The 25539-nt window shown below is 37.7% G+C and overlaps 1 protein-coding gene across 4 annotated transcripts in view; it reads left to right on the forward strand.

Annotated features, from left to right (window-relative positions):
- The first annotated feature begins 646 nt into the window (after positions 1–646).
- Positions 647–25539, forward strand: part of CEP350 (centrosomal protein 350) — a 155709-nt gene continuing 130816 nt past the window's right edge. For 3 of the 4 annotated variants that reach the window (XM_040446480.1, XM_040446483.1, XM_040446482.1), the window contains exons 1-3: positions 647–1017; positions 23707–23792; positions 24815–24861. In XM_040446480.1, the coding sequence (XP_040302414.1) occupies positions 23720–23792; positions 24815–24861 (120 nt within the window). In that variant the 5' untranslated portion in view covers positions 647–1017; positions 23707–23719. The remainder of the gene's footprint in view (positions 1018–23706; positions 23793–24814; positions 24862–25539) is intronic. The other variant, XM_040446481.1, reaches the window with a different exon arrangement.

The following is a 25539-nucleotide window of genomic DNA, read 5'->3' on the forward strand; positions in this document are numbered from 1 at the left end:
AAGAGGATAAAGATATTAGAAGATATGTTGATCACACAAAGTCTCTCAAAGCACAGTTCTACCAATGCCTATACCTAAACGGGAGGAAACTCCGTTTTCCTTGCTCTGGCGTCTCTAGCCATTGGACAGACTGCATGCTGAACACAATCGTTAACCCTCGCGAACAAAACGGCCAGTGACAGCAGTGGGTAACTGCAGCAGCCGCAGCGCTGCAATTGCTCTGAAACTGATTGGGGTAAAGAAGATCTACTTGGACGACAATTGGTGAAACATCGTAAACTCCGAGAAGCTGTAATTTCGACTTCTGAGCGCACCCTGGTCAAACCCCCAGCTTGTTTTTTGGCCCGGGGTGAAATGCGCAGCCAAAAGGCCCAATTAGCGTCCGAGGAAGGAGGGTGGGGGGTGGGGGTGGAGAGAGGTCTCCGCTGCGGATCTACTTTGGCTCCTCCCGAGTCCTGCAGGGCACAAACTCGCCACACTAAACATGGCGCTCTCGAGTGTCCTTTCTTCCTTCTCTCTCCCGCACCTTTCGGCCACACTCAACATGGCCCTAACCGAAGGTTGTATTCCTGTAGAACCGTGTCGGGACAGTTCTCGCGAGGTTTGCCTGGGCCCCGACTGCTCCCGCCCTGCCTCGCGCGACCGCCACTGCCACTGCCGCCGGCGCCGCTCCTCCTCCGTGTCAGTTGTTGGGCTGTAATGGCGACTGGGCCGCCGCTGCCGAAGTGACTCCCGGGCGGGGGAGCGGGGCCGGACCTGCGCCAGAGGGAACTGCAGAGAGCCGCAGCTCAGGGGGAGGCTTGCTGTGGGGGAGGGGAGGCAGCCTTTCTGCCTCTCCTTCCTTCTCTGCAGCCCGGCGGATCCCGGGAGCCGGTGCGAGGCGGGCACCCGGTGCGTCCCCGGAGCGGGGAGGCCAGGCCCGGCAGCCCTGGGGCCGGTCGGGGAGGCATCACTGCACCCTCCGCCAGGCCCCGCGGGATGCACCGTGGGAGCCGAGGGCGGAGGCGACACTCTCAGGTGAGCCGCGGGAGGACGTGGCTGGGACCGCGGACGCTCGCTTAGCTTCTGCTGCCTCTGTCCGCGGTCCCGGGTCCCCGGTGGCGGCGAGAGAGGCGGGGCGGGGCGCCGGGAGTCCTGGCCCAGCCTGGCGTCCCCCTCGGGGAACCTCCCCGTGTCCTGAGCCTTTGCGGGGAGGGCCATCCTGAGACCTGGGTTTCAGGTCCCACCGGTGCCTGCCGAAGACGGATTTCCTTCCTTACCTGCTAGTGCTCCCCCTGCTCCCGCCCCTCCTTTCGTCTGCAAAAGCTGTAAGATACCTCTCGCCTTTGGTCTCCGGAGAAGTGCTCCTCCTTCGCTTGCAGATCAGGCATATTTTAGGAAATTCCGGGCAACTGGCTCCAGTGGCAAGGATGACTGGTTTCTGTTCCTTTTTGGTGGGGATAAGCATTCTCAAGTATAGGGGAAACTTTGATCTTCTGCTCCAGTCTAGCAGCTGCTGAATGTAGTCTACCGATTTATTCACAAATGATTTAGTGGGAGATTTAAAAAGCTTTACGCTTTCAAAGTTGTCAGTATTTTTCCCCGCCCTCTTTTTAAATGTAACCCAACATGGTAAACAATACTTAACTGATGTCCCAAATACGGTTTGGAATTTCGCTGGATTTTTAGTTTTCAGATAGGAAGTTGCCCATAGGTCTAAAATTTTAATGTGGTTTTAGTGTAGTAGCAAGTCTTTCATAAAAGAAAAAGATCCTTCATATAGGACAGGTTGTCAGGAGTAGTAATCAGTATCCATGCACTCCGCCTGATTGTTTGATATTTTTGTTTTGATGGCGATCCTTGTTTTGAATTTGGAAAAGTCGTTAATGGTTATGTTGCCATGTTAACGATACCTCCTCCTCTTGCATTTAAAGGTTTTAAAGGAAAGGCTATGTTAGGCGGACCTAGCAACAGCCTGAAACGGTTTGTAGAAGCAATGATAAAATACTGAGAGCTGCTCTCCACTTTAAAAATTTTTTGGTTTAAAACACAGTTTTTAAACAAGGCCGTGTGCTGCCAGTAACATGAGATTTTGGGGGATTGGTTTTAGACCCATGGTAGAAGTTGCTTCAAACCCATGGGTGTGTAACATGAAATTAGTTTTGGTGTGCTAAATTGACCAACTCCATTCAGTGTAATAAAATAAATCTGAACCATTGGAGCGTCATTGCATTGAAGATGCTTTAATCAGAAAATAAACATCAAGCTAAAATACATTGTATGTGTGGATAAATACATGTATCTCATTTTTTCATAGTAGCAGGACTTGTGTTTGTGATGATGGTGACATCTAGTCAGTAAACAATTTCATACATATGTGAGACAATTTCCCTGATTCTCTGAGATATATTGTTATGTAAGAGTGTTACTACTTAAACAACTAGCCTCCTGTGGGGGTAATCAATTTAGGAATTACGAAGTTTTGAATTTTTTCTTAGTGCTTTTTTTTGATTGCCAGTTTTTTGCCCCTTTTAAAATACTTATGGACAGACGAAAGGAGATGGAGTCCTTATCTAACCCATTTTGTTATTTTTTAAATTGCTGTGTTATAGTGGCGGCAAAAAAGAAGCAACTTTTTAAAATAACTGACATCATTTTTCAGTGTATCACCACATACATTATTTTATTTAATCTTCGTAGCAATGTGAGGTAGGTTTGGCAAATATTTTTGTTTTGCAGTTGTGGAAATTGACACAAGGAAGTGTGATGAATGATGCTCTTATTCCTGAACAAGTGTTTTTTGTTTTTATTGAGGTATAATTGACACAACATTATATTAGTTTCAGGTGTACAACATAATGATTCATCTGTTTGTATTGTGAAATGATCACAAGTCTAGTTAACATTGTAGAATTAGTTTTATTTTAAAATTGGATATTAATATAGATACTCTGGAACTTGGTTTTATAAAATCTAAAAAAAAATCTATTTTTGTTCCTTTTGACATACCACTAACTCCTTAATGCTTAATGATTGTTCTTTAAAAATAGTATTTTCAATAATTTTGTTAATTATGAACAAGTAATGAATTATTATAATGAATGGCTTTACCGCTGTATGTACTTTTTGCTTGAACAGTACTCCTAAGAAACTGTAGTTGATTTGTCATCTTTCATTTTGTTTGGATACTCATAGTTATGTCGTCTTTGAAATTCAAAGCATTTATAGTCTTGGTTATGATAAACCAATATTTGGGCCACATAGTAGCATAACTGAAAAGTAGTGACATCTTGGTGACTTTATTCTAGTACTGGTGATTTAAAAAGTTAACTTGTCATCTACACTTGTGATTGCTAGTCTTTGCAGTGCAGGAGAGGTTGTGAAATAATTTCTTTATTGACATTTTCTTCTCATGTCAAACAATTTCTAGTGTTGCAAATAGTCCAAAAAAAACCCCACAAATAATCAAAAGATTGCATAGTGGGGTTTTTTTTTTCTTTCTTCTGCACTAATAGCTTTTTGTTTATTGTTATCAGAAGTGTAACTTTACATTTACTAGTGGTTATTTTGGTTTGTTATTTGCCTTTCTTGTCTAGTCTGTAAGTTCCATGATGGCAGAGTTACTCTGTTAACTATTGTGCACCCGGTGCTTAGTACATAGTAAACCAGTCAATAAATATTAGTTGAATAAATTGACTTAAGAGTGGTCTTGGCATAATATTTAAAAAAACACAACACTGGTTCATGTTCCTAGGCACATACCAACTCTTATTAGAAATATACTCTAGAGATATGTTCAAGTTTGCTAGGTTGCAGGGAATTACAGCCTGGGATTAAAAAACCACTGGGAATAAGCCACAGGTGGATCCTGAAAACTTTATTGGCTATTTTAATGATTTGCCTAGGTCTTCTGGCAATAGTTATTATAATTTAAAGAAAATAGAAGGTTTAAGGCCCTGGCCTAATTAGTACTATAATTATAGGCTTTTAATAACTTGAAGTCACTTCTTAATTACAGCATTGAGAGTTTTAAATCTGAAAGGCCAGGTAGTCCAATTCCCACGTTTTATGCGTAAGTGAACAGTATCGTATAGGGGAAATATCTCACCCATAGGTGGTTTCATAACTGGATGAAGAATTCACTATACAGTCTACACCTCTTTAAAGTCAGATAATTATCAAATTAGAGGATGATTGTGAACAACCTGGCAGTCTGTTCATTCTGCGTCAGAGTGAAAAACTCAAAATAGACCTCTCCATGAATCAAAAATATTTGTTGACTTAAAAATGAACCTCAACCCTCCCCTCTGTCATTGGGACTATAAGTTGGTACAAGTAGGACAGTGTTCTGGAAGGAAATTTGGTATTATCTATCAAAATTAAAAGTGCGCATATTTGATAGAGTTACTTCATTTTTAGGGAGTTTATCTTACAGAAATTTTAACACAAAAGCATAAGAGTAAATCTATAGGGAGTTCATTTTAACATTATTACAAGTAAGTGCCAATAGTATTAAAAAATTAAAAAATGTCAGGAATAGTCCTAAATGTAGAGGAATAGTTAAAATTCTAGTGTACTTATGCTGTGAAGTGCTATGCACTTGTTAACAGGTTGAGGGATAGCTAGATTTACTTCATGAGAAGCAGCTGAGTGTATCATTGAGTGCAAGGACCATGCAACTAACTTTCTGGGTTCAAATCCCAAATGCATCATTTATTAGACGCAGCCATTAGCAAATTACTTAAACTCATCTGTAAACTGGATATAATTATAGTTTCTCACCTGACAGGGCTGTTGTGTGAATTAAATGACTTACTATTTAAGCCTTAAGCAAGCACAGTAAGCACCACATAAATGTTTGAGTGTTTGCAATTACTATTATGTCCTGACATGGAAGAATGTTCATGATATAATCCTGAGTGAAAGAAAAAAGTTGCATTACACTGTAGAATATGATCCAGTTTTGAAAAAACAAACACGGACAAAGAAATGTAGTTTGATTTTGTTAGGATTTTGTATGTCCGTAGGAAAGGGTCTGTGAGGATATATGTTAAACTATCAGCTATGTTATCCCTGAGGGAGTGGATGACTTTCCTTTTTTTACTTTAGACACTTTGGTACTGTTTATTATAACTTCCACTTTTATAATTTTTGAAGCTTTTTTTCTAACAAATATCAAAACAATTTCCTTTTATTATACAATCATATAAATGTATTTTTGAAAAAAAATTTTTTTAATGTTTATTTATTTTTTAAGAGAGACAGAGCACGAGCGGGGGCGGAGCAGAGACAGAGAGGGAGACATAGAATCTGAAAAAGGCTCCAGGCTCTGAGCTGTCAGCACAGAGCCCGAAGTGGGGTTCGAACTCTGGAACAGTGAGATCATGACCTGAGCCGAAGTCAGACACCCAACCGGCTGAGCCACCTAGGCGCCCCTACATGTATTTTTGAATTTAGTTGTTTTTCAGAGATCTGTAGATTTCATCAACATGCTATCACATGATTAGATTGTTTCAAAACTTTTGTTGATGCAGTTAACCCTTAAGTGTTTTTATTTTCTACTAGCTTTGTGACCTTAAGTGTCATTTCTTAATTTGCAAAGTAAGCATACAGGCTAGATCAGTTGTTTCTTAAACCCAGGATTCCCAAACTGTGCTGTCAGGTACCTTTGAGCACTATAGTGAGCTCACACAGGCACTGTGGAATATTTAAAAAATTTTGAGGGAAACACGGTAGTATTTCACAGCTGTGGGGTATCTGTGTGATATTTGACATCTGTGGGACACTGCTCAAACTATTAGTTTCAGGTAGTGTCTGTGACATTGTGCTGTATTCCTTTTGATGACAGGAAGTCTTCAAAAAACTAGGTTTGGGGGCTACTGTGATAAAAAAAAGTACTGTGCAAAAATCCATATGAACGGTAAATGAAAGTGGCAGTGTCCAAAGTGTTTTCAAGGTTTGAGAAGTTGTGTGTAGTAGGTGCATTCATTCCATTAATAAGCAACTGTGGTTATTTAGTAAAAATATTTCTTTCAATTTATATGTATTTTTCAAACTGCTACTAAGTTGTTAGGACATAAATACTTAATAGATTGTATGGATCTAATAAATGGAAATAGAAGGCATTTTTTGGTGCCGAGGGGGAATCTTGAAAAAATTACTGAGACACTGAGATTCTGTGAAATGAAAAAGCTTGGGAACCTCTCAAACTCTTTTGACTAGGACACTTACAATAAGAAATGTATTTTTTTCTTAGGGATATAATTTACATATATGTATAAATATAAATGAATTGTAAGTTCCACTAAATAATATCCTACTACTTTTAACACACCCTGTTATTTTTAATTCAGTCCCGTTTGATTTTATTAAAAGATGCTAGCTCCAATCTATCAGATTTTTTTTTTTTTGACCTACTAATGGGTTGTTAACTACAAATTTGAAGAGCATGAGGCTGGATGACCTCTAATTTCTAGCTTTAATGTGCTTTGTTTTCTGATTGGTTATAAATGAAATCGGACTACACTTATTCAATTGATGCATCTCTGAAAATTTGTATAGATGCTACATTTGTGTATTGTGAATTATTATTTTTTTTAATTTATTTATTTTGAGAGAGAGAGAGAACCCAAGTGGGGGAGGAACAGAGAGAAAGAGAGAGAGAATCCCAAGCAGGCTCTGCACCATCAGTGCAGAGCCCAGTGTGGGGCTCGAACCCACACACTGAGATCATGACCTGAGCTGAAATTAAGAGTTGGATGCTTAACCAACTGAGCCACCCAGGTGCCCCCATAACAGTATTTTATTAAAGAATTTCTCTGTAGTTCCAGGCTTGTTTGGAATTATAAATGCATATATGTATGCATGTAACTATTATTTAGTTAGTTATTTTACATGTTGTCAAAATAAATTACCTGCTTAGGAATGGTTAACCTCTTCATATTGCATGAGGCTCCTGTATTTTTTTTTGCCTGTTTGCATGTAAGAATTGGATCCTGAGACTTATCAATGGGAGCATCCATCAGTCAGCAAGTAGGTCTGGAGCACCTAGTGTGTACTCTGCATGGACTAGGGATATATAGGGAACTAAAACATCTTCACAGTTCCATGTAAGCGACAGATATGTAAATAATAGCACAAGGTGGTAAGAGGAATGGTAAAGTACTGTGGATCCACAAAGTGGGAGCAACTACACTGCCTTAAGGAGTCAATAAACGCTTCCAATGAAAGAAAAAGTAGTTGTCTTTCTTTCCTTTACAGCCTTAGCTTAAATTACTAAGTTATTGAATATGGAAGGAAACTTTTCAAAATTGTTTGTTTTTTCTTGTTTTTTTTTTCCTTCCTCAAAAAGTGACACGTGCCTCTGCTTTAACAAAATTCAAAAACATATTCATAGAAAAATCTGCTTTTTCTCCTTGTTCCTCACTCAGAGTTAACCAGGTTTAGCAATTTCTTAGGTATCAGGGAAGGTTTTGTCATGAAAATTTTATACTTAGGCCAAAAAATAATCCTGACTCGCAAGCTATAAAACACTTTTATAGGGATGTATTCCTTGAAATTAATTTGGAAGAATAAGTATTCAGGATAACTAGATGGTGGGTAAGCAAAGCTTAAGTTCCTATTCCTAGGGCTTTTTTTTTTTTTTTTTCCCTCATTATTCCCAGTCTTGTTCCTTGTCTTCAGTTCTCCTTAATTAAAAGATTAGGACCACCTCTAGTCAAGCTCTAGTTTAGCTCTTCATTTCTTATCAGTGGGAGACATTATGTTCTTTGAGATCCTCACCCTGCCTCATATTCTAGGGGCCAAACTGGTACCAAATGTTACATAGTTCCTTCTGGATTTCATAGATTACAGATCTGCCTTATATTTGTAAAAGTAGTTGTTGGGGTTTTAAAATTTTATTTATTTATATATTTTCTTAATGTTTATTTATTTTTTTTGAGAGAGAGAGAGAGAGAGAATGAGAATGAGTGGGGAAGGGGCAGAGAGCCAGAGACACAGAATCCACAGCAGGCTCCAGGCTCCAGGCTCTGAGCTGTCAGCACAGAGCCCAACATGGGGGTTGAACTCACCAACAGTGAGATCATGACCTGAACTGAAGTTGGCTGCTCAACCGACTGAGCCACCCAGGCACCCCGGGTTTTGTATTTTAAATGTGAAAAGAGTTGAGGCTGAATCCGCAGGTCACTTGTATTTGTGTATTATACTATATTATGGGGGTGTTGGTTATTCTGGATGTTTACTTGGAACAGTGTAATGGGTCTGACCTAGAGCTGGAAAGTTTTCTCCTTTTTTTTCTAGCCTGGTCCCTACTAAATTTGTCCATTTTATATTTAGACTAGATAGTATGACTATTGCAGGCTTGTCTTTTCTCATTCTTTCAGGCAGCCATGATTGTTACATAGGATCTGATAGAGATGAGAGAACTGAAATGTAGCAAAGGTATGGAAAATATTCTCTGTGAGAGCCAAAACAATATAATTTCATTTTATCCCTAGTGCCAGGCACATAGTGGGAGTCCAGTGAATAATGGAACCAAATCTATGTGACTGAATGAGAGCCCTGTCATTTGCTTCTAGAGGATACTTGAGAATTGGCCATTTAAAAATATCATCTTGTATCTTATTTGTGTATATACCGTAAGTACAGATTAGCATTTCTCAAACTTTTTGTGTCAAGAGCACTTCATGAGTTTTTAAAAACTTAAAGACCTCTTGTTTATGTGGGCTACGTCTATTGATATTTACTGTATTAGAAGATTTAAATATATATATTAGTTTAAAACATTTTGTTTAACGTTTATTTATTTTTGAGAGCAAGAGAGAAAGACAGAGCGCAAGCAGGGGAGGGGCGGAGAGAGAGGGAGACACAGAATCCAAAGCAGGCTCCAGGCTCTGAGCTGTCAGCACAGAGCCAGACATGGGGCTTGAACCCACGAAGCGTGAGATCATGACCTGAGCCTAAGTCGGAGGCTTAACCGACTGAGCCACCTAGGCGCCCCTTAAAAAAAAAATTAATTCCAGTATAGTTAACATACAGTGTTACATTACTATAAGGTGTACAATATAGTGAGTGATTCAGCAGTTCTGTGCATTACTCAGTGTTCCTCATGGTAAGTGTACTCTTAATCCCCGTCACCTATTTCACCCATCCATCTTTTTGTTCTCTACAGTTAAGGGTCTCTTTTTCTCTGTTTGTTTTGTTTCTTAAATTCCACATGTGAGTGAAATCTAATGGTATTTGTCTTTCTATGATTTATTTCACTTAGCATTCTACTCTGTAGATCCATTCATGTTGTTGCAAATGACAAGATTTCATTCTTTTTTATGGCTGAGTAATATTCTATTATATATACATAAATATATATATGTACATACACACACACACACACACACACACACACACACACCCCACCTCTTCTTTATCCATTCATCTATCAGTGGACACTTGGGCTGCTTCCATAATTTGGCTATTGTACATAATACTGCAGTAAACATCAGAGTGCCTGTATCTTTTCAGATTAGTGTTTTCGTATTCTTTCGGTAAATAACCAGTAGTAGAATTACTGGATCATATGGTCGTTCTATTTTTAATGTTTGGAAGAACCTCCCTACTGTTTTCCACAGTGGCTGTACCAGTTTGCTTTCCCACCAACAGTACAACAAGGGTTCTTTTTTCTTCACATCCGTGCCAATACTTGTTTCTTTTGTTTTTGATTTTAACCATTCTGACGGTGTGAGGTGACATCTCATTGTTTTGTTTTGCATTCTCCTGATGATGAGTCATGTTGAGCATCTTTTCATGTGTCTGTTGGCCATATGTGAGACTTCTTTGGAGAAATGTCTGATTCATGTCTTCTGCCCATTTTTTAATTGATTATTTGTTTTTGTGTATGTGCTGAGTTGTAGAAGTTCTTTCTATATTTTGGATACTAACCCTTTATTGGATATGTCATTTGCAATATCTTCTCCCATTTAGTAGTTTATCTTTTAGTTTTGATGGTCATTTCCTTAGCTGCACAGACACTTTTTATTTTGGTTTAGTGCCAATAGTTTATTTTTGCTTTTGTTTCTCTTGCCTCAGAAGACGTATCTAGTAAAATGTTGCTTCAGTTGATGTCAGAGACATTACTGCTTGTGCTGTCTTGTATGATTTTATGGTTCAGGTCTCACATTTAAGTCTTTAATCCATTTTGAGTTTTTATTTTTGTGTATGTTGTAAGAGAGGTTCAATTTTATTTTTTTGCATGTAGCTGTCCAATTTTCCCAGTACCAGTTTTTGAAGAGACTGTCTTTTACCATTCTTCTTTGTTGAAGATTAATTGACCATGTAATTGTGGGTTTGGATCTAGGTTTTCTATTTTGTTCTATCGATCTATATGTTGGTTTTTGTGCTATTCCCATGCTGTTTTGATTACTACAGCTCGCTAGTATATCTAGAAATCTGGGATTGTGATACCTCTGTTCTGTTTTGTTCTTTTTTTTCAAGATTGTTTTGGCTATTTGGGTTTTTTGGTTCTGGTTCTGTGAAAAATGTTCTTGGTATTTCGATAGGGATTGCATTAAATCTGTAGATTGCTTTGGGTAGTACGGACATTGTAACAATATTTGTTCTTCCACTCCGTGAGCATGGAATATCTTTTCTATTTGTGTCATCTTCAATCTCTTTCATCAGTGTTTTATGGTTTTTAGAAGACAGATCTTTCACCTCCTTGGTTAAGTTTATTCCTAGGTATTTTATTATATTTGGTGCAATTGTAAATGGAATTGTTTTCTTAATGTATCCTTCTGCTGCTTCATTATTAGTGCATAGGTGCAACAGATTTCTGCACATTGATTTTGTGTCTTGTGTCTTTGTGTCTTGTGACACATTACTGAATTCATTTATCAGTTGTAGTCATTTTTTGGTGGTCTTTGGGATTTTTTATATATAATATCATGTGATTTGCAAATAGTGAAAGTTTTACTTTTTCCTCACCAATTTGTGTGCCTTTTATTTCTTTTTCTTGTATGACTGTTATGGCTTGGACTTCCAGTACTTTGTGGAATAAAAGGGGTGAGAGTGGACCTCCTTGTTTTGTTACTGATCTTAAAGGAAGAGCTTTTGGTTTTTCACCATTGAGTATGATGTTAGCTGTGGTTTTTTTTTTTTATTATTATATGGCCTTTATTATGTTGAGGTATGTTCTACACTTACTTTGTTGAGGGTTTTTATCATGAATGGATGTTGTACTTTGTCAAATGCTTTCTCTGCATCTCTTGAAATCATATGGTTTTATCTTTTGTTGATGTGATGTATCACGTTGATTAGTTTGTGAATATTAAACCACACTTGCATCCCAGGAATGCATCCCACTTGATATGGTGAATGATTTTTTTAATGTATTGTTGGATTCAGTTTGCCAATATTTTGTTGAGGCTTTTTGCATCTGTGTTCATCAGAAATATTGACCTGTGTAGTTCTCTTTTTTTTGGTAATGTCTTTATCTGGTTTTGGTATCAGAGTAATGCTAGCTTCATAGAATGTATTTGGAAGCTTTCCTTCCTCTTCTTTTTCTATTAACTCTTCTTTAAATGTCTGGTAGAAATCTCCTGTGAATCCATCTGGTCCTGGACTTTTGTTTGTTGAGAGTGTTTGATTACTGATTCAGTTTCATTGCTAGTAATCAAATTCAAATTTTTTGGTTCTTCCTGATTCAGTTTTGGGAAGTGATACAGTTCTAGGAATTTATTTCTTCTAGGTTGTCCAGTTTGTTGGTGTATAATTGTTCATACTGTTCTCTCATAATCCTTTATAGTTTTGTGGTGTTGGTTGTCATTTCTCCTGTTTCATTTGTGATTTTATTTGCTCGCTCACTCTCTGTCACTCTCTCTCTCTCTCATGAGTCTGGCTAAAGGTTTATCAGTTTTGTTGATCTTTTCAAAGAACTAGCTCCTGGGTTTATTGGTATGTTACATTGTGTTGTTGTTGTTGTTGTTGTTTTAGTTTTAGTTTCTATTTCATTTATTTCTGGTCTGTTCTTTTTTATTTCCTTCTTTCTATTGATTTTGGGTTTTGTTTGTTGTTGTTTTTGTAGCTCATTTACATGTCAGGTTAGTTGTTTATTTGAAATTTTTCTCAACTTCTTGCAGCAGACCTGTATTGCTATAATCTTTCTTCTGAGAACAGCTTTTGCTGCATTCCAAACATTTTAGACTGTTGTGTTTTCATTTTCATTTGTTTCTGTATTTTTTGATTTCCTCTTTGATTTCTTGGTTCACCCATTTATTTTTTAGTAGCATGTTATTTCACTTCCATGTATTTGTGTTTTTTCCAGATTTTTTCTTGCAGTTGATTTCTAGTTTCATAGCATTCTGGTTGGAAAACATGCATGACATGGAAGTTTTAAACATATTTATTAATTTATTTAAAATAACAATAAACCTGTATTAAAATAAATAACATTTTTAAGTGAAAAGTAACTGTATTTTCCAAAACACAAAACACAAAAGCATTTAGTGAAAAGAATAACATTGTTTGACATTTTCAAATCTTTTTTTTTTTTTAAATTTTTTTTTTCAACGTTTATTTATTTTTGGGACAGAGAGAGACAGAGCATGAATGGGGGAGGGGCAGAGAGAGAGGGAGACACAGAATCGGAAACAGGCTCCAGGCTCTGAGCCATCAGCCCAGAGCCTGATGCGGGGCTCGAACTCACGGACCGCGAGATCGTGACCTGGCTGAAGTCGGACGCTTAACCGACTGTGCCACCCAGGCGCCCCTCAAATCTTTTTAATATCTAGCTTAGTAGAAGACATCTGGATTCTCATATCTCCTTCTGCATTCAACCTGTTGTGATACCATATGTCATGTAGCCTTTGGGAGACTGCACTATATATACTCAAAAGAGAATGAAAGTGAAAAAGAGAATTAATATCTTAATATTATTATGGAAATAGTTTTGATTTCAAAGACTCCCCCTGATAGGTAGACCCTCAGAGATCCCTGGACCACATTTGGAACTGGTGGTATAGATTATAAATTTAGAGTAGAATAGGACCTTAGAGGTCATGTAGTTTTAATCACCTCTTGTGGATATTTCTGGCTTATGCATCTGGACTGAGATAGGGAATACCTCAAGCTTGTGTTTTTGGGAATAATCATGAGTTGAATTTGATGTGCCTTTGAGGTTTCTGAATAAGCAGTTGGATATATGGGTTAGCATAGCAGAGATAAGATCGGGACTAGAGTTTTGGCAGTCATTGGCATATACGTACATGGTATTTGAAGCCTTGGACATGGTGACGTTGCCCAGAGTATAATGTTAGAAAAGAGCCAATGTTCAAACCCTCTTGAACCTCTAGATTTAAGAGAAGGGCTAGCTAGCAGAGGATACTAAGAAAGAACTAGAGAGGAAGTGGAAAATCAGAGTGTGGTATATGGAAGCCAAAGGAAATGAGTGTTTCAAGAGAGTAGTCAACTGTGATAAATGCTGCCAAGAGGCCAAGCACGATGAGGACTTTTTATTTGAAAATGCACAGCAGATTGAGAGATCTTTGGTGATTTTAATGAGCGCTGTTGGGGAGAATTGGAGGGTGCGAAGCACCCAGGAATTGCTTGAAGAGTGAGTGTATTCAATTAACTTTTATGAGAAGTTTGTAAAGGAAGAAGAGCAGTAGTAGAGGAGGGTGCTGGGTTGAGAGACTTTTGTGTTTGTTTTAAGTAAGAAGACTTGATTAAGTATAAGTGCTGATAGGAACAATCTTGGAGAGAGGAGGACGCTAGAGATACACATGAGGGAAAATGTAATTGATGGTTGAAGTTTCTTGTAAGAACCTGGAGGTGGGGAGATCTTAAAACAGATGTATCCTTATGGCTCCTTTCCCCTAAAAGTTACTTTTTGTGTTCTTTTCCTATTCCCCCTCTTTATGAATTCTTAGCCTGTACAGTAAGTGGGGAAGTTAAATGGTAAATATAATTCTTTAAAATTTCTTGGCTATTGTTAGTTTTCTTTGAGCCTTGCGCCTCTCTTATGAGAGGAGTATTTGGGTGATACTTTGAAGTGTGGATCCCTTGTTTGCTATCAAGTAATTTATTTTAAGTTGCATGCTTACTTGAGATAAGGTGCTTCTGCCTTTTATATATATCGTACTTTTTTAAAAAAAGATGGTTCTCCATAGAGTTCTTTTTAAAGTTTTTATTTATTTATTTTGAGAGAGAGAAAGGGAGAGTACGAGCACGTGCGAGAGAGTGCGCAAGTGGGGGAGGGGCAGAGAGCGACATGGGGCTCAAACTCACGAACTGAACTGAACTGGAACTGAACCGTGAGATCGTGATCTGAAGTCAAGAGTTGGGGTACTCAACCCACTGAGACACCCAGGTACCCCTTTATATGTATCATCTTAAGCAGATACTTTTATATTTTCATAGCTTTAATGAAGTTTTATTTCTGTTTTCTGTTGGCAAGTTAGAGTCATCCTGAACTAACTTTTGGAGGCTTTTTATATTTTATGTGATGTAAATAGAACCATGTCAAATATAGTTTCTTTTTTAGTCCTCATGATATTTGACTTTAGTCTGAACAAAGCAGTATTCATTTATGCTTTGACTTTTGCATGAAACAACTTGTTTCTCTAAAAGATGCCAGTTAAACTCACTATAAAATGGACACTAGAATGAAACTCTTGAGTCACTTAAATGAGTAATAAAAGTATTCTTTTTTTTTAATTTTATTTTTTATTTTTTAAAAATTTACATCCAAATTAGTTAGCATATAGTACAACAATGATTTCAGGAGTAGATTCCTTTGTGCCCCTTACCCATTTAGCCCATCTCCCCTCCCACAACCCCTCCTGTAACCCTCAGTTTGATCTCCATATTTATGAGTCTCTTCTGTCTTGTCCTCCATGTTCATCTGTTTTATCTCTTAAAGTCCTCAAATGAGTGAAGTCATATGATTTTTGTCTTTCTCTGACTGACTGATTTCACTTAGCATAATACCCTCCAGTTCCTTCCATGTAGTTGCAAATGGCAAGATTTCATTCTTTTTGATTGCCAAGTAATATTCCAGTGTGTGTGTGTGTGTGTGTGTGTGTGTGTGTGTGTGTGTATACATATATGTATATACCACATCTTCTTTATCCATTCATCTGTTGATGGACATTTGGGCTCTTTCCATACTTTGGCTATTGTTGATAGTGCTGCTGTAAACATGGGGGTGCATGTGTCCCTTTGAAACAGCACACCTGTATCCCATGGATAAATGCCTAGTAGTGCAATTGCTGGGTTGTAGGGTAGTTCTATTTTTAGTTTTTTGAGGAACCTCCATACTGTTTTCCAGATTGGCTGCACCAGCTTGCATTCCCAGTAATAAAAGTATTCTTAAAGTTTTCTGAAAAGTGCAATAGAGTGGTATAGATTCTATGTTATTGGTTTCTCAAAACTGTGGTCATGGAGAGGAGTGGCCAATAATTGATCCTTTAAAAACAAATCGTGTTGAAGACCTCACATGATCTTGTTCCTTTTCTTCTTCAGATTTATTTCTTGACATTTGTCCTTTTCAACACATGGGGCTTTTTGGTTTCTTAAACTGTGTCATGTCTTTTTTGTCTCGGGGCTGTTCCATGTACTGTTCTTACTGCCTGGAAAGCTCTTCCGTGCTGCCCTATATTCATCCTTTAGGTCTTAGATTTAATGACACTTTCCTCTTCACTTTCCAGATTAGATGAATTTCTTTCTGTTATATGCTTCTGTGGCATTTCTATTTTTCCCCTTAATTATTTTCATCTCATTTGTAATCTTTATGAATATCAACTTTCTGAGTAAATCTTTAGATTTCTTTAATTGGTGAGTATGTTCCTTCTCACTGCTGTCTCCCCACTGCTTAGCACTTTTCATTTCTACTACATACATGGCACTCAGCAAACAATAAATGAGTGGAGGACATGGGTCAATTTGAGGAAAAGGTCTTTCTTCAGTGTGGAAGAGGATGCAACACCAGAGAGTCTGCTGAAACCTCTTACCTGTGTAGAAGAGAGGGTGGAATAAAACGTTTCATCCATAGACATTTGTGAGCAAGCCCTGTCCTTTGGTGTGAGTTTGGTAAGAGTCAAGACATATTGGTTCAATGAGTATTCTCTAAAGAAGTTAAAGTGCATTGAAGTTTGTGGAGCAGAGATTCCATTAGAGGTGGGAATTGAGGATAGAATTGAGGTGGGAAAGCCAAGTGCCTTGTGATGAAATTTTGAGAGAGTATAGGGGATTATGTTATGGATGGTAGCTGAGTTTGAATATTATGAGAGGCATTATGTGAATGGCCTGTTAGAGACTTTCAGAGGTTTGAGAGAGAGAGAGAGAGAGAGAGCTCTAGATTTAATTTTCAGATCTGTCACTGAATGACCTTGGACTATTTCCATAGCCTGTCTGATGCTGTTTCTTCATCAGTGAAATGGATATATGAATAGTTTTTTCCATACTTTAAAAACTTTATTTATATAAAAAAACTCATTCATTTTTAAAAGCATTAACAAGAGAGAAAGAAAAACAGAAAAGGTATGGAGCAGAAGACCTGCCCCTTAGTAGTGTTCAGTGGGGAGGTGGGATTTTTGGTTCTCCGGGATTGAATGCTTAAGTGTTTTTATAAACAAGAGTGAAAAAAAATAAAATAAATGTCCCCCAAAGCCCATGTCTGTTCTATTATGCATACCGTACTGAGAAAAAGAACACCGGGAAGAGAACGGAAGAGGACAAGAGAAACCCGAGTGGAGCCAGGTTCAGATGGGGGCAATTTCCCCTGCGCAGTATGTTCCTAGGGTCACAAAGAAGAAAAGGCTCCTTTTTGCCAGGAGTGGGAAGAAATGGGAGGGGAGAAAAAGGGTAAATAAGGGATCTTAATACATAGGGGAAAGGTAAGGGTGATGCGTTGTGTACTTTTCTCCTCAGTATAGCCTGAGTATATAAGAAGAGAGTATATAAGGGGAGAGAGAAGGATACAGATTTCCAGCTGCATTGAACAGAGATTTTAGATTAAGGGGAGGAGTAAAAGGCAAATAAGGAAAAGGATTGTGGGTTGTGATGGAGACTTAGTTCTTGGCCCACATAGAAGGAACACAGAAAATGGTAGCTACGATTATTAACTATTAACTGCCTTCATGGTCACCCCCCATAGAGGTCTGTAATTTTAGCTTCTGGTTTAAAGGTATTTTTTGTTCTTAAGTGTTCTGGATCTTCGCAAGAGAGATGGTCTCAGGTGGTTGGGGAATAGGATTAGTTCTCTCCACTGATGCTCATCTTTATGGAAGTCAACAGTGGTTTTGGAGGCTTCGGGCTTCAAAGAGTAGAACTGAAAATAGTCTTCAGAGCTGTAGTTCTCAAAGCTGACATGGTATTGGGATTCCTGTGGACCTTTAAAAATACAGATTTTTGGCCTCTTCACAGACCCACTGATTCAGAAGCTCTTGGGGGTGGAGCCTCAGCATCTCAGTTTCTAATATGTCATCCAGGTGATTCTCCTCCTAGAGCAGCTTGAGAAAGCAGGTTCAGGAGACGGGAACTCTGCAGGTGCTTGGAGGAGGGCGTTATGTGGCTGCTCTGAAACTCTCTTGCAGCAGGAATGATTGGGAATGTATGTATGGATTATTTGGGAGAGAGTTATCTTTAGAAAAAAAATTTTTTTTAATGTTTATTTATTTTTGAGAGAGACAGAGCATGAATAGGGGAGGGGCAGAGAGAGAAGGAGACACAGAATCCGAAGCAGGCTCCAGGCTCCAAGCTGTCAGCCCAGAGCCCGATGCAGGGCTCGAACCTATGAGCCCTGAGATCATAACCTGAGCCGAAGTTGGATGCTTGACTGACTGAGCCACCCAGGTGCTTTTTGGGTTTTGAGAGAAATTTTATTATGTTGTAGGTTTATTCATGGAGGTAATACCTTTTTTAGATATAGAAAATTAGCCATAAACATGTATGATATAAATATGAACAGTAGATATAAGAATAGGGAAACTAAAAATAAGGGAGGAGAGGAAGTCAGATACGTGATTAATACAGAAAACAGAAGAGGGAAAAATATAGAAAATGGGAGGTAAATAGGGAAAAAAAGGAAAATATAATATTTGAAGAGATTATAACAAATTTGTTTTTTAGGGAATGAATATAAATGTTTCTTTAATTTGAAGCGGACTTTCTTAAGTAAGAATGTACTAGTGAATGAGAGAACCAGAGATGATAACAAAGTATCAGGAAACCCACCTTTGCCTTTCAGCTCACTTTAGCCTGTAGGATTTTAGAAGAAGGAATGGTATGGTATGGGTTTTAGGAGAAAGAATGCATTGTTTACTGATGGACTTAATTGAATAAGATCTAGGATAGTGTGCCTAGATCTAATTCCAGTTATTTCAATTTTTACCTTAGGATTCTGGCTTCTTACTGTCTGTTAGAGACTCTTGGCAGCTTGGAATCTTTGTTACTGGGTTTCACTGGAAGTCAGGTAGAGTGAGGATGGCACTCCGCGATATCACCATACTTCCAAAATCAGGGAACTTGATTGCTAACAGTGTAATTCTCAACAAGACAGATTTGTTTGTCAGGTTGTAGCCTGGGAGTTAGTGGTACACCTCCGTTAATTACCACAAATAATCTGTTCAGATGGGGCCACCCCATTCCCCTCTGAGAAACACTCAGACTTTATATGAGGTTGAAGCCATATGTCTAGTAGTTTATCTTTGCTCTGGGTGAGTAGCTGGGAGAAATGTCTTCTCTTTCTGAGTAGTTTCTGCTGTTCACTGACTCTAGATGGTAATGTTTTACTGCTCCACTTTACCTGCTCATTACATTATGTCCAGAGTGAATAAATGAACCTCCAGGGCAGTTTATACATAGTTCTTGAACTTTTTTTTTGAACTATACAAAACTTTCTGAACTTTTTTTTTGGCCTAATCATAGCAAGGCTTTTACTTGAGCAAGTAAATACAGAGGATAAGCATTATCTTTTGCTCCAGCCATCTGATTCATTGCACATTAATGATGGTATGCTTTTATCAAATGACTCCCATTATTTCCATGGCATCATACATTTAGTTTATTATATGGTCACCTGTAGCCCTCTTCTTTACACTGTTATCAGCAAAGTCAAGTATGCTTTTTGTGTATGTGGTTTGTAGTTTATTTTACCAGTTATTCTTATAGGCTACTTGCAAAATAGTATATGAATTTCACTCCCTTGTTCTCTCTTTTGTTCCCAGCTTACTAGCCTAGTGGTGTATTTTAATTGTGTTCCTCTTTCTTTCTTAAGTGTTTTCCAGCCTGGCTTTTTAAACCATCTCTTCTGCTTCTGTGATCATGTTTATTGTAACTGCTATTGATTTACCCCCCCCTTCCCTATTTGTCCTTTCACTGGCAGCTTTGCCTTTGATCCCTCTATTATTTTCTGTTTAAGTTGAGATCATAACAGCTTTCAACATTGCCATTTGCTTTTTTGTTCATGGACGGTCTCTGTTGATAGGAAGGTAAATAAGAAGACATAGTCCTTAAAATCCATACAACCTTGTGGAGAGACTGATACACATGCTATTTGTAACTTTATTATATAATTTAGCACATTGTATACTATTTGTTTATATGTGTGCCTTCACTAGATTGTGAGCATTAAGTGCTTAAGGAATGTTCATTGAATGAATGAATGAATGAATGAAGTGTGTGTGTGTGTGTGTGTGCGCAGTGATAAGGGCTCTAAAAAGTTAACAGAGTGCTATTGCAGAAATAGATGAAGTAGTAATAGTTCTGTTAAGGAACAGTTGGGAAAAGATTTGTACTAGATGACATTAACGTTGGACTTGAAGGATATTACTGCCCCCCAAAATTTAGGAAATAAGATGTGGAGGTAAAGAAATTTCTGGATGTTTAGAGAATGCATTCTAGATATGACTTTTTGACAGGAACAGTTGGTATACAGTGAAGATAGCAAAGAGGCTAAGACTATAAATTAAGTTTATCATGCTAAGGAATCTGGAATTTTATCCCATAGGTGATAGTCATTGAAGAGCTTTAGAAGCAGAGTTGCTAGGTTCTTTTTTTAGAAAGATAATTGTGGTTGCAGTATAGAGAATAGGTTAGGAACAGAATAATTTAGGAAGCTTTTACCATAATTTGGGCTAAAGATAATTCTCTGAACAGAGGCAAGGGGAAGAGAGAGAGAGGGAGAGAGAAGTTAGAAATATCTTAAGTTTTTTCAACAGCTTTATGGAGGCATATTTTATATATCATAACAGAAATGTCTTAAAAGATAGTGTTGACTTGGTAACTCAGTAAATGATGGTGAAGGAGAGGCAGAAATGTCAAAGATTAACTGGATGCATGACAACCCCATTCGCTATGAGAAAAAGAAGAAACTATTTTGAAGATCAACAATAATGAATTTGGTTCTGAACTTGATAAATTTGAAATTCCAGTGGGATTTGGAGGTGGCCTGTCTAATAGACTGAAAACTTGGGTCTAGAGTTCAGACAAAGACCTAGGACAGAAATATGACATTTAGGAAGTGGTTGAAACCATGAAAATGTGTGAGATTGCCTGGGAAGCAGGAGCTAGGAAAGAAGAGACTTACGAATGGAACCTTTTGAAATGTTACCATTGATGAATTGGGCAAAAGTAGACAAGCCATCAGTTAAGGGGAAAAAAAAATCAAGAAGATAAGGAAAATAGGACAGATGTGTTTTACTGATTCCAAGAGTAGTGAGTATTTCAAGATGAAAGCTTAAAGACCCAATGTGATAGTGTTATAATACCTTACTGGAAAATTGTGTTACACAGATTATATACATACACATATATATGTATATACTTAGTTTTAATTATTTTTCCTGTTTTATCTTCATAAAAACTAACTTGTGGGTCAGGAAAAAATGATTTTTTAGACTTTAGAAAGTATGGACATTTTAGTTGAAGGATTGTTTTATAAGAAAATGAATTTGAAGAACAAAGCCTAAATTTTATCAATGGATTGAAAAAAGTGTTTTCTGGTGACCAGAGATAACTCTCTCTCAAAAGAATTGTCATAGAAATTGTCATTGAAATTTTCTGTATTTTCTCTCTCTCTCTTGAGTATTTATTTATTTTTGTAAGAGTGACAGAGCACAAGTGGGGGAGGGGCAGAGAGAGAGGGAGACACAGAATCTGAAGCAGGCTCCAGGCTCCAAGCTGTCAGCACAGAACCCGGCACGGGGCTCGAACTGACGAACTGTGTGAGATCATGACCTGAGCTGAATTCGGAAGCTTAACTGACTGAGCCACCCAGGCACTCCTCTTTTTTTAAGCAATATATGTAACATATTTTATCTATAATAACTTACTTCTCCTAATAAGCTAAGCACTAAATAATCATATCAAGCTATATAAACATTAGTTTATAGAAATATGAAGAGGAAACAAAAAGTTACAGTACATTTTTACTTACCTTAATTCTTAATTCTTGACAGATTAAGTAGGCAAAAGAGAATACACAAGTGTTCAGTAAATAATTCCAAAATTTCCATATGGCTGTAGAATAAAGCCATGTTCATTGAACTGAGAAGGTTAGTTTCATTACTGCCCAATAAATCATCTTGAATAAGTTTGATCTGTTTGACTTGGTAACCTTAAAATAATTGGAAAAGGCATTTTGCAGATTGAGACTTATACTTTAAAGATAGTGAGAGTTTTGATAGATTAGATTCTCTCCTTTCTATGAAGGGTTTTTTCATTGTACTTTTTCCTCATTTTTTTCTATCTTTATAAAAAAATGGTCATATTTTACATATATATTCTTACAGAAAGAACAGACCTACTTAAATAGATTCTATTAATAACATCCACTTACTGGGATGGGATAACCAGGGATTTTGAAGGGTGGATTATTGAAAAACTGACATTCATGAGACTAGACATATAGAACTGAATTAAAACTGTAATTATAAACCTCAACTAGGCATGTTATCTGAAAATACTTTTTGATGTGTAATATACATTGAAAAAGAATGTAAGTGCACAGCTTGATGGAAATCCTTTAAACAGAATACGTGCGTGTAATCAGCACCCATATCAATAAACAATATTATCAGTACCTCAAAAGCTGTTCCTTGCTCTAGTTCCCGTCATCACCCCCCTGCCCAAACCTACATAACCACTGTCTTTTTAACACCACAGAAGTTTGATACTTTAAAAAAAGTTTTTTTAATGTTTTATTTATTCTTGAGAGAGAGAGAGAGAGAGCATGAGCAGGGAAGGAGCAGAGAGAGAGAGGGACACAAAATCCGAAGCAGACTTCAGGCTCTGAGTTGCCAGCACAGAGCCTGATGCAGGGCTCGAACTCACAAGCTGGGAGATCATGACCTGAGCTGAAGTCAGACGCTCAACCGACTGAGCCACCCAGGCTCTCCCCACCCCTTTAAAAAATTTTTTTTATAAAGTTTGATACTTTATAAAATGGAATTATACAACACGTACTCTTGTTTCTGGCATTCTTCACTTAACATGTTGGTGATGTTCAACTATCTTGTTACATGTTGTTGTAATTAGTTCATTCTCATTGTTAAATGGTGAATATACTAGCATTTCTTTACAAGATGAAATTTTACATAAATGTCACACTCGAAACATTTAGTCCTTTGCATTTGAAGATGAGTAACTCTTATGAAGGTTTTTATTTGGGAGTAGATTTAAATGCTTTTCATTTTATTTATCTACCTTGTCTCAGCCTATCAGCATTAGCCCTTAAACATAGAGATGATGGACATAAATGCAGTTTTGATTATTTAATCTATTCTTCCTTCTCATTGGAAAATGGATGATCACTGTGTATTTAAGCATTTATTTTAGTTTTAAAGAAAAGAGAAGTCTGCCCAAAGAAAACTTTTGTCAAATTGTTGACATATTATTTACTAATATACAGTAACTCAGGTTTGTTATCATTTTATTTTATTAAAACTTTTTAAAATGTTTTTATTTATTTTTGAGAGACAGAGACAGAGCATGAGTGGGGAGGGGCAGAGAGAGAGGGAGACACAGAATCCGAAACAGGCTCCAGGCTCTGAGCTGTCAGCACAGAGCCCGACGCGGGGCTCGAACTCACGGACCGCAAGATCGTGACCTGAGCTGAAGTCGGCCGCTTAACCGACTGAGCCACACAGGCGCCCCTTTTAAAGTTTATTTTAAGAGGGGGAGAGAGAGAGCGAGAGAGCGAGAGAGCGAGCAAGCACGTGAGCAGGGGAGGGGCAGAGAGAGGAAGAGGGAGAATCCCAAGCAGGCTCTTTGTGGAGCCCAACACCGGGCTTAAACTCAAAAATTGTGAGGTGATGACCTGAGCTGAAATCAAGAGTCAGATGCTTAACTGACTGAGCCACCCAGGCACCCCTCTATTGTTAATTTTTTGAGGAACTGCCATACTGTTTTCCACAGAGGCTATATTATTTGACATTCCCACAAACAGGCCACAAGAGTTCCAGTTTCTCCGCATCAACACTTAGTATTTGTTTTGTTGGCATTTTGATGTTGCCATCCTAGTTGGTGTGAGGTAGTCACGATAGACTTTTTAATGGTTTAGTTTTCCAAAGAAAAATAAGTTATCAGATTATCAGGGACTCTTAACAGGGCATGAAGGTAACTTAGAGTTGACAAAATCCCTTGCTGACTTTCATGAACGTTAAGATAAATGATAGCATTTCCCTTTGCTAATGTGATAGTATTGATGTTCAATGAATGCTGGTGGTATGATTGCAGGTAAATTGGCAGGATGAAGAGCAGCAAATCAAAAGAGGTGCCTTTACCAAATCCAAGGAACTCTCAAAGCAAGGATACTGTCCAAGGTATGATCTGTTTCCTTTAAATTGAACTTAATGCCTTGTTTATGTCGTGTGTATAAAACTCTGGGCTAATCAGTAAATGAAAATTACATGTATCCTTTGGTTTGTAAAAGGTAGATAAATTTTTAAATGAAATTTCTTTTAAACATCCAAGGGATCTCACCTTCAAAGGTGTCCTATGGTAAACTTTTATAAAGGAAAACATTCTTTTTAAAAAAGAAGCAGTGCATGCAAAATTAGTTTTACACAGTTTCTTAGAAATTCTGAAAAATTCTGGTAATGCCAATAAGTGGTATAATATAGGTCCTAATATAGTCTTAGGCCTCTGTAGTGCACAGATAAGAAAAGGAAAAGTCTCACTGAACTCTTTTTTTTTTTTTTTTAAATGATGCATTGGGGGTAACTTTAATTTAGGGCATGATATATTTTGAGGTACATTGATAAGCTAGAGTACATCTGAAGGAAGATTATTGGGTTTGTGAGGGATCTGGAAATCATGTCACATAAGGAACATTTGCCAGAAATGAAATTTCCTAGAGAAGGATGACTCAAGGAACTATGTGGCCTTATGTTGTTTGTAGGGCTATTATCTGAAAGACTAGATTTTGCCTTTGTTTCTGTTGGTAGATTTAAGTCTGGAGTACTTTTCTAATCTTTTCAGCATCATAATGTGAAATATATCACAATATAAAACTTTGTATGTGTGCAGGTCATTGGGGCAAATTGAGGATACTTCTTATTGTTGGGGACGTCTGATGGAGCTACGGGTGGGGGTGTTGGTCCAGCTGTCCCAAGAACTAATAGGATCAATGTCTAATACAACTGTAAAACATAAACTAGGAAACTTGGCGTTATAGGATGGGAAAAGAACCATGTTTTGGTTCAATATAATAAAGCAGTTGCTGAGGAATAGTTCTGCGTAATAAAATGGTCCTCAAAATCAAGTGCATTTAGAAGCTTATTAAAATGCAGATTTTGAAGACTTTTTCAGAGATTCTGATTCAGTAAATATCACTGTTTCCTAGCAGATATAACCACATCGTGGAATGCACTTTCTCAGACCAAGGCTGCTGTAAGTAATTATAGTTTCCATTTATTTCTTTCTGGTTTAAAATTGATTTCCTGTTATGATTGGATAGATTACATTTTTTTTTTCTATAGTGCTTTTGTGATAGGAAAATAAAGTCAAAGATTTTGGTTGGAAATTAAGTACCATATATTACAAAATGAACATTAATGACAGCTATTAAATAATAAAGGGAGGGGCGCCTGGGTGGCGCAGTCGGTTAAGCGGCCGACTTCAGCCAGGTCACGATCTCGCGGTCCGTGAGTTCGAGCCCCGCGAGTTCGAGCCCCGCGTCGGGCTCTGGGCTGATGGCTCAGAGCCTGGACCCTGTTTCTGATTCTGTGTCTCCCTTTCTCTCTGCCCCTCCCCCGTTCATGCTCTGTCTCTCTCTGTCCCAAAAAAATAAACGTTAAAAAAAAAATTAAAAAAAAAATAATAAAGGGATAATCAAGACACTATTTTAAGGTGTCAGGAACATTAACACTATGGCATATAAAATACTAAAATAATTTGTGCTATTTGTTCTCCTTTAATAAATTTGTTCATCTGGTATGTTGAAATGAAGATATAAAACAAAATGAATTTTGGAGTATAGGGCTATGTCTATGTAGAAGGCTCAGAGTCAGAGAGGAAATGAAAGGAACAAATTTTTATTTAAATTCTATTTGGTTAACGTATAGTGTA

Source organism: Herpailurus yagouaroundi, unplaced genomic scaffold (genome assembly GCF_014898765.1).
Source record: "Herpailurus yagouaroundi ecotype Mexico unplaced genomic scaffold, PumYag 195, whole genome shotgun sequence".
NCBI classification, from domain to species: Eukaryota; Metazoa; Chordata; class Mammalia; order Carnivora; family Felidae; genus Herpailurus; species Herpailurus yagouaroundi.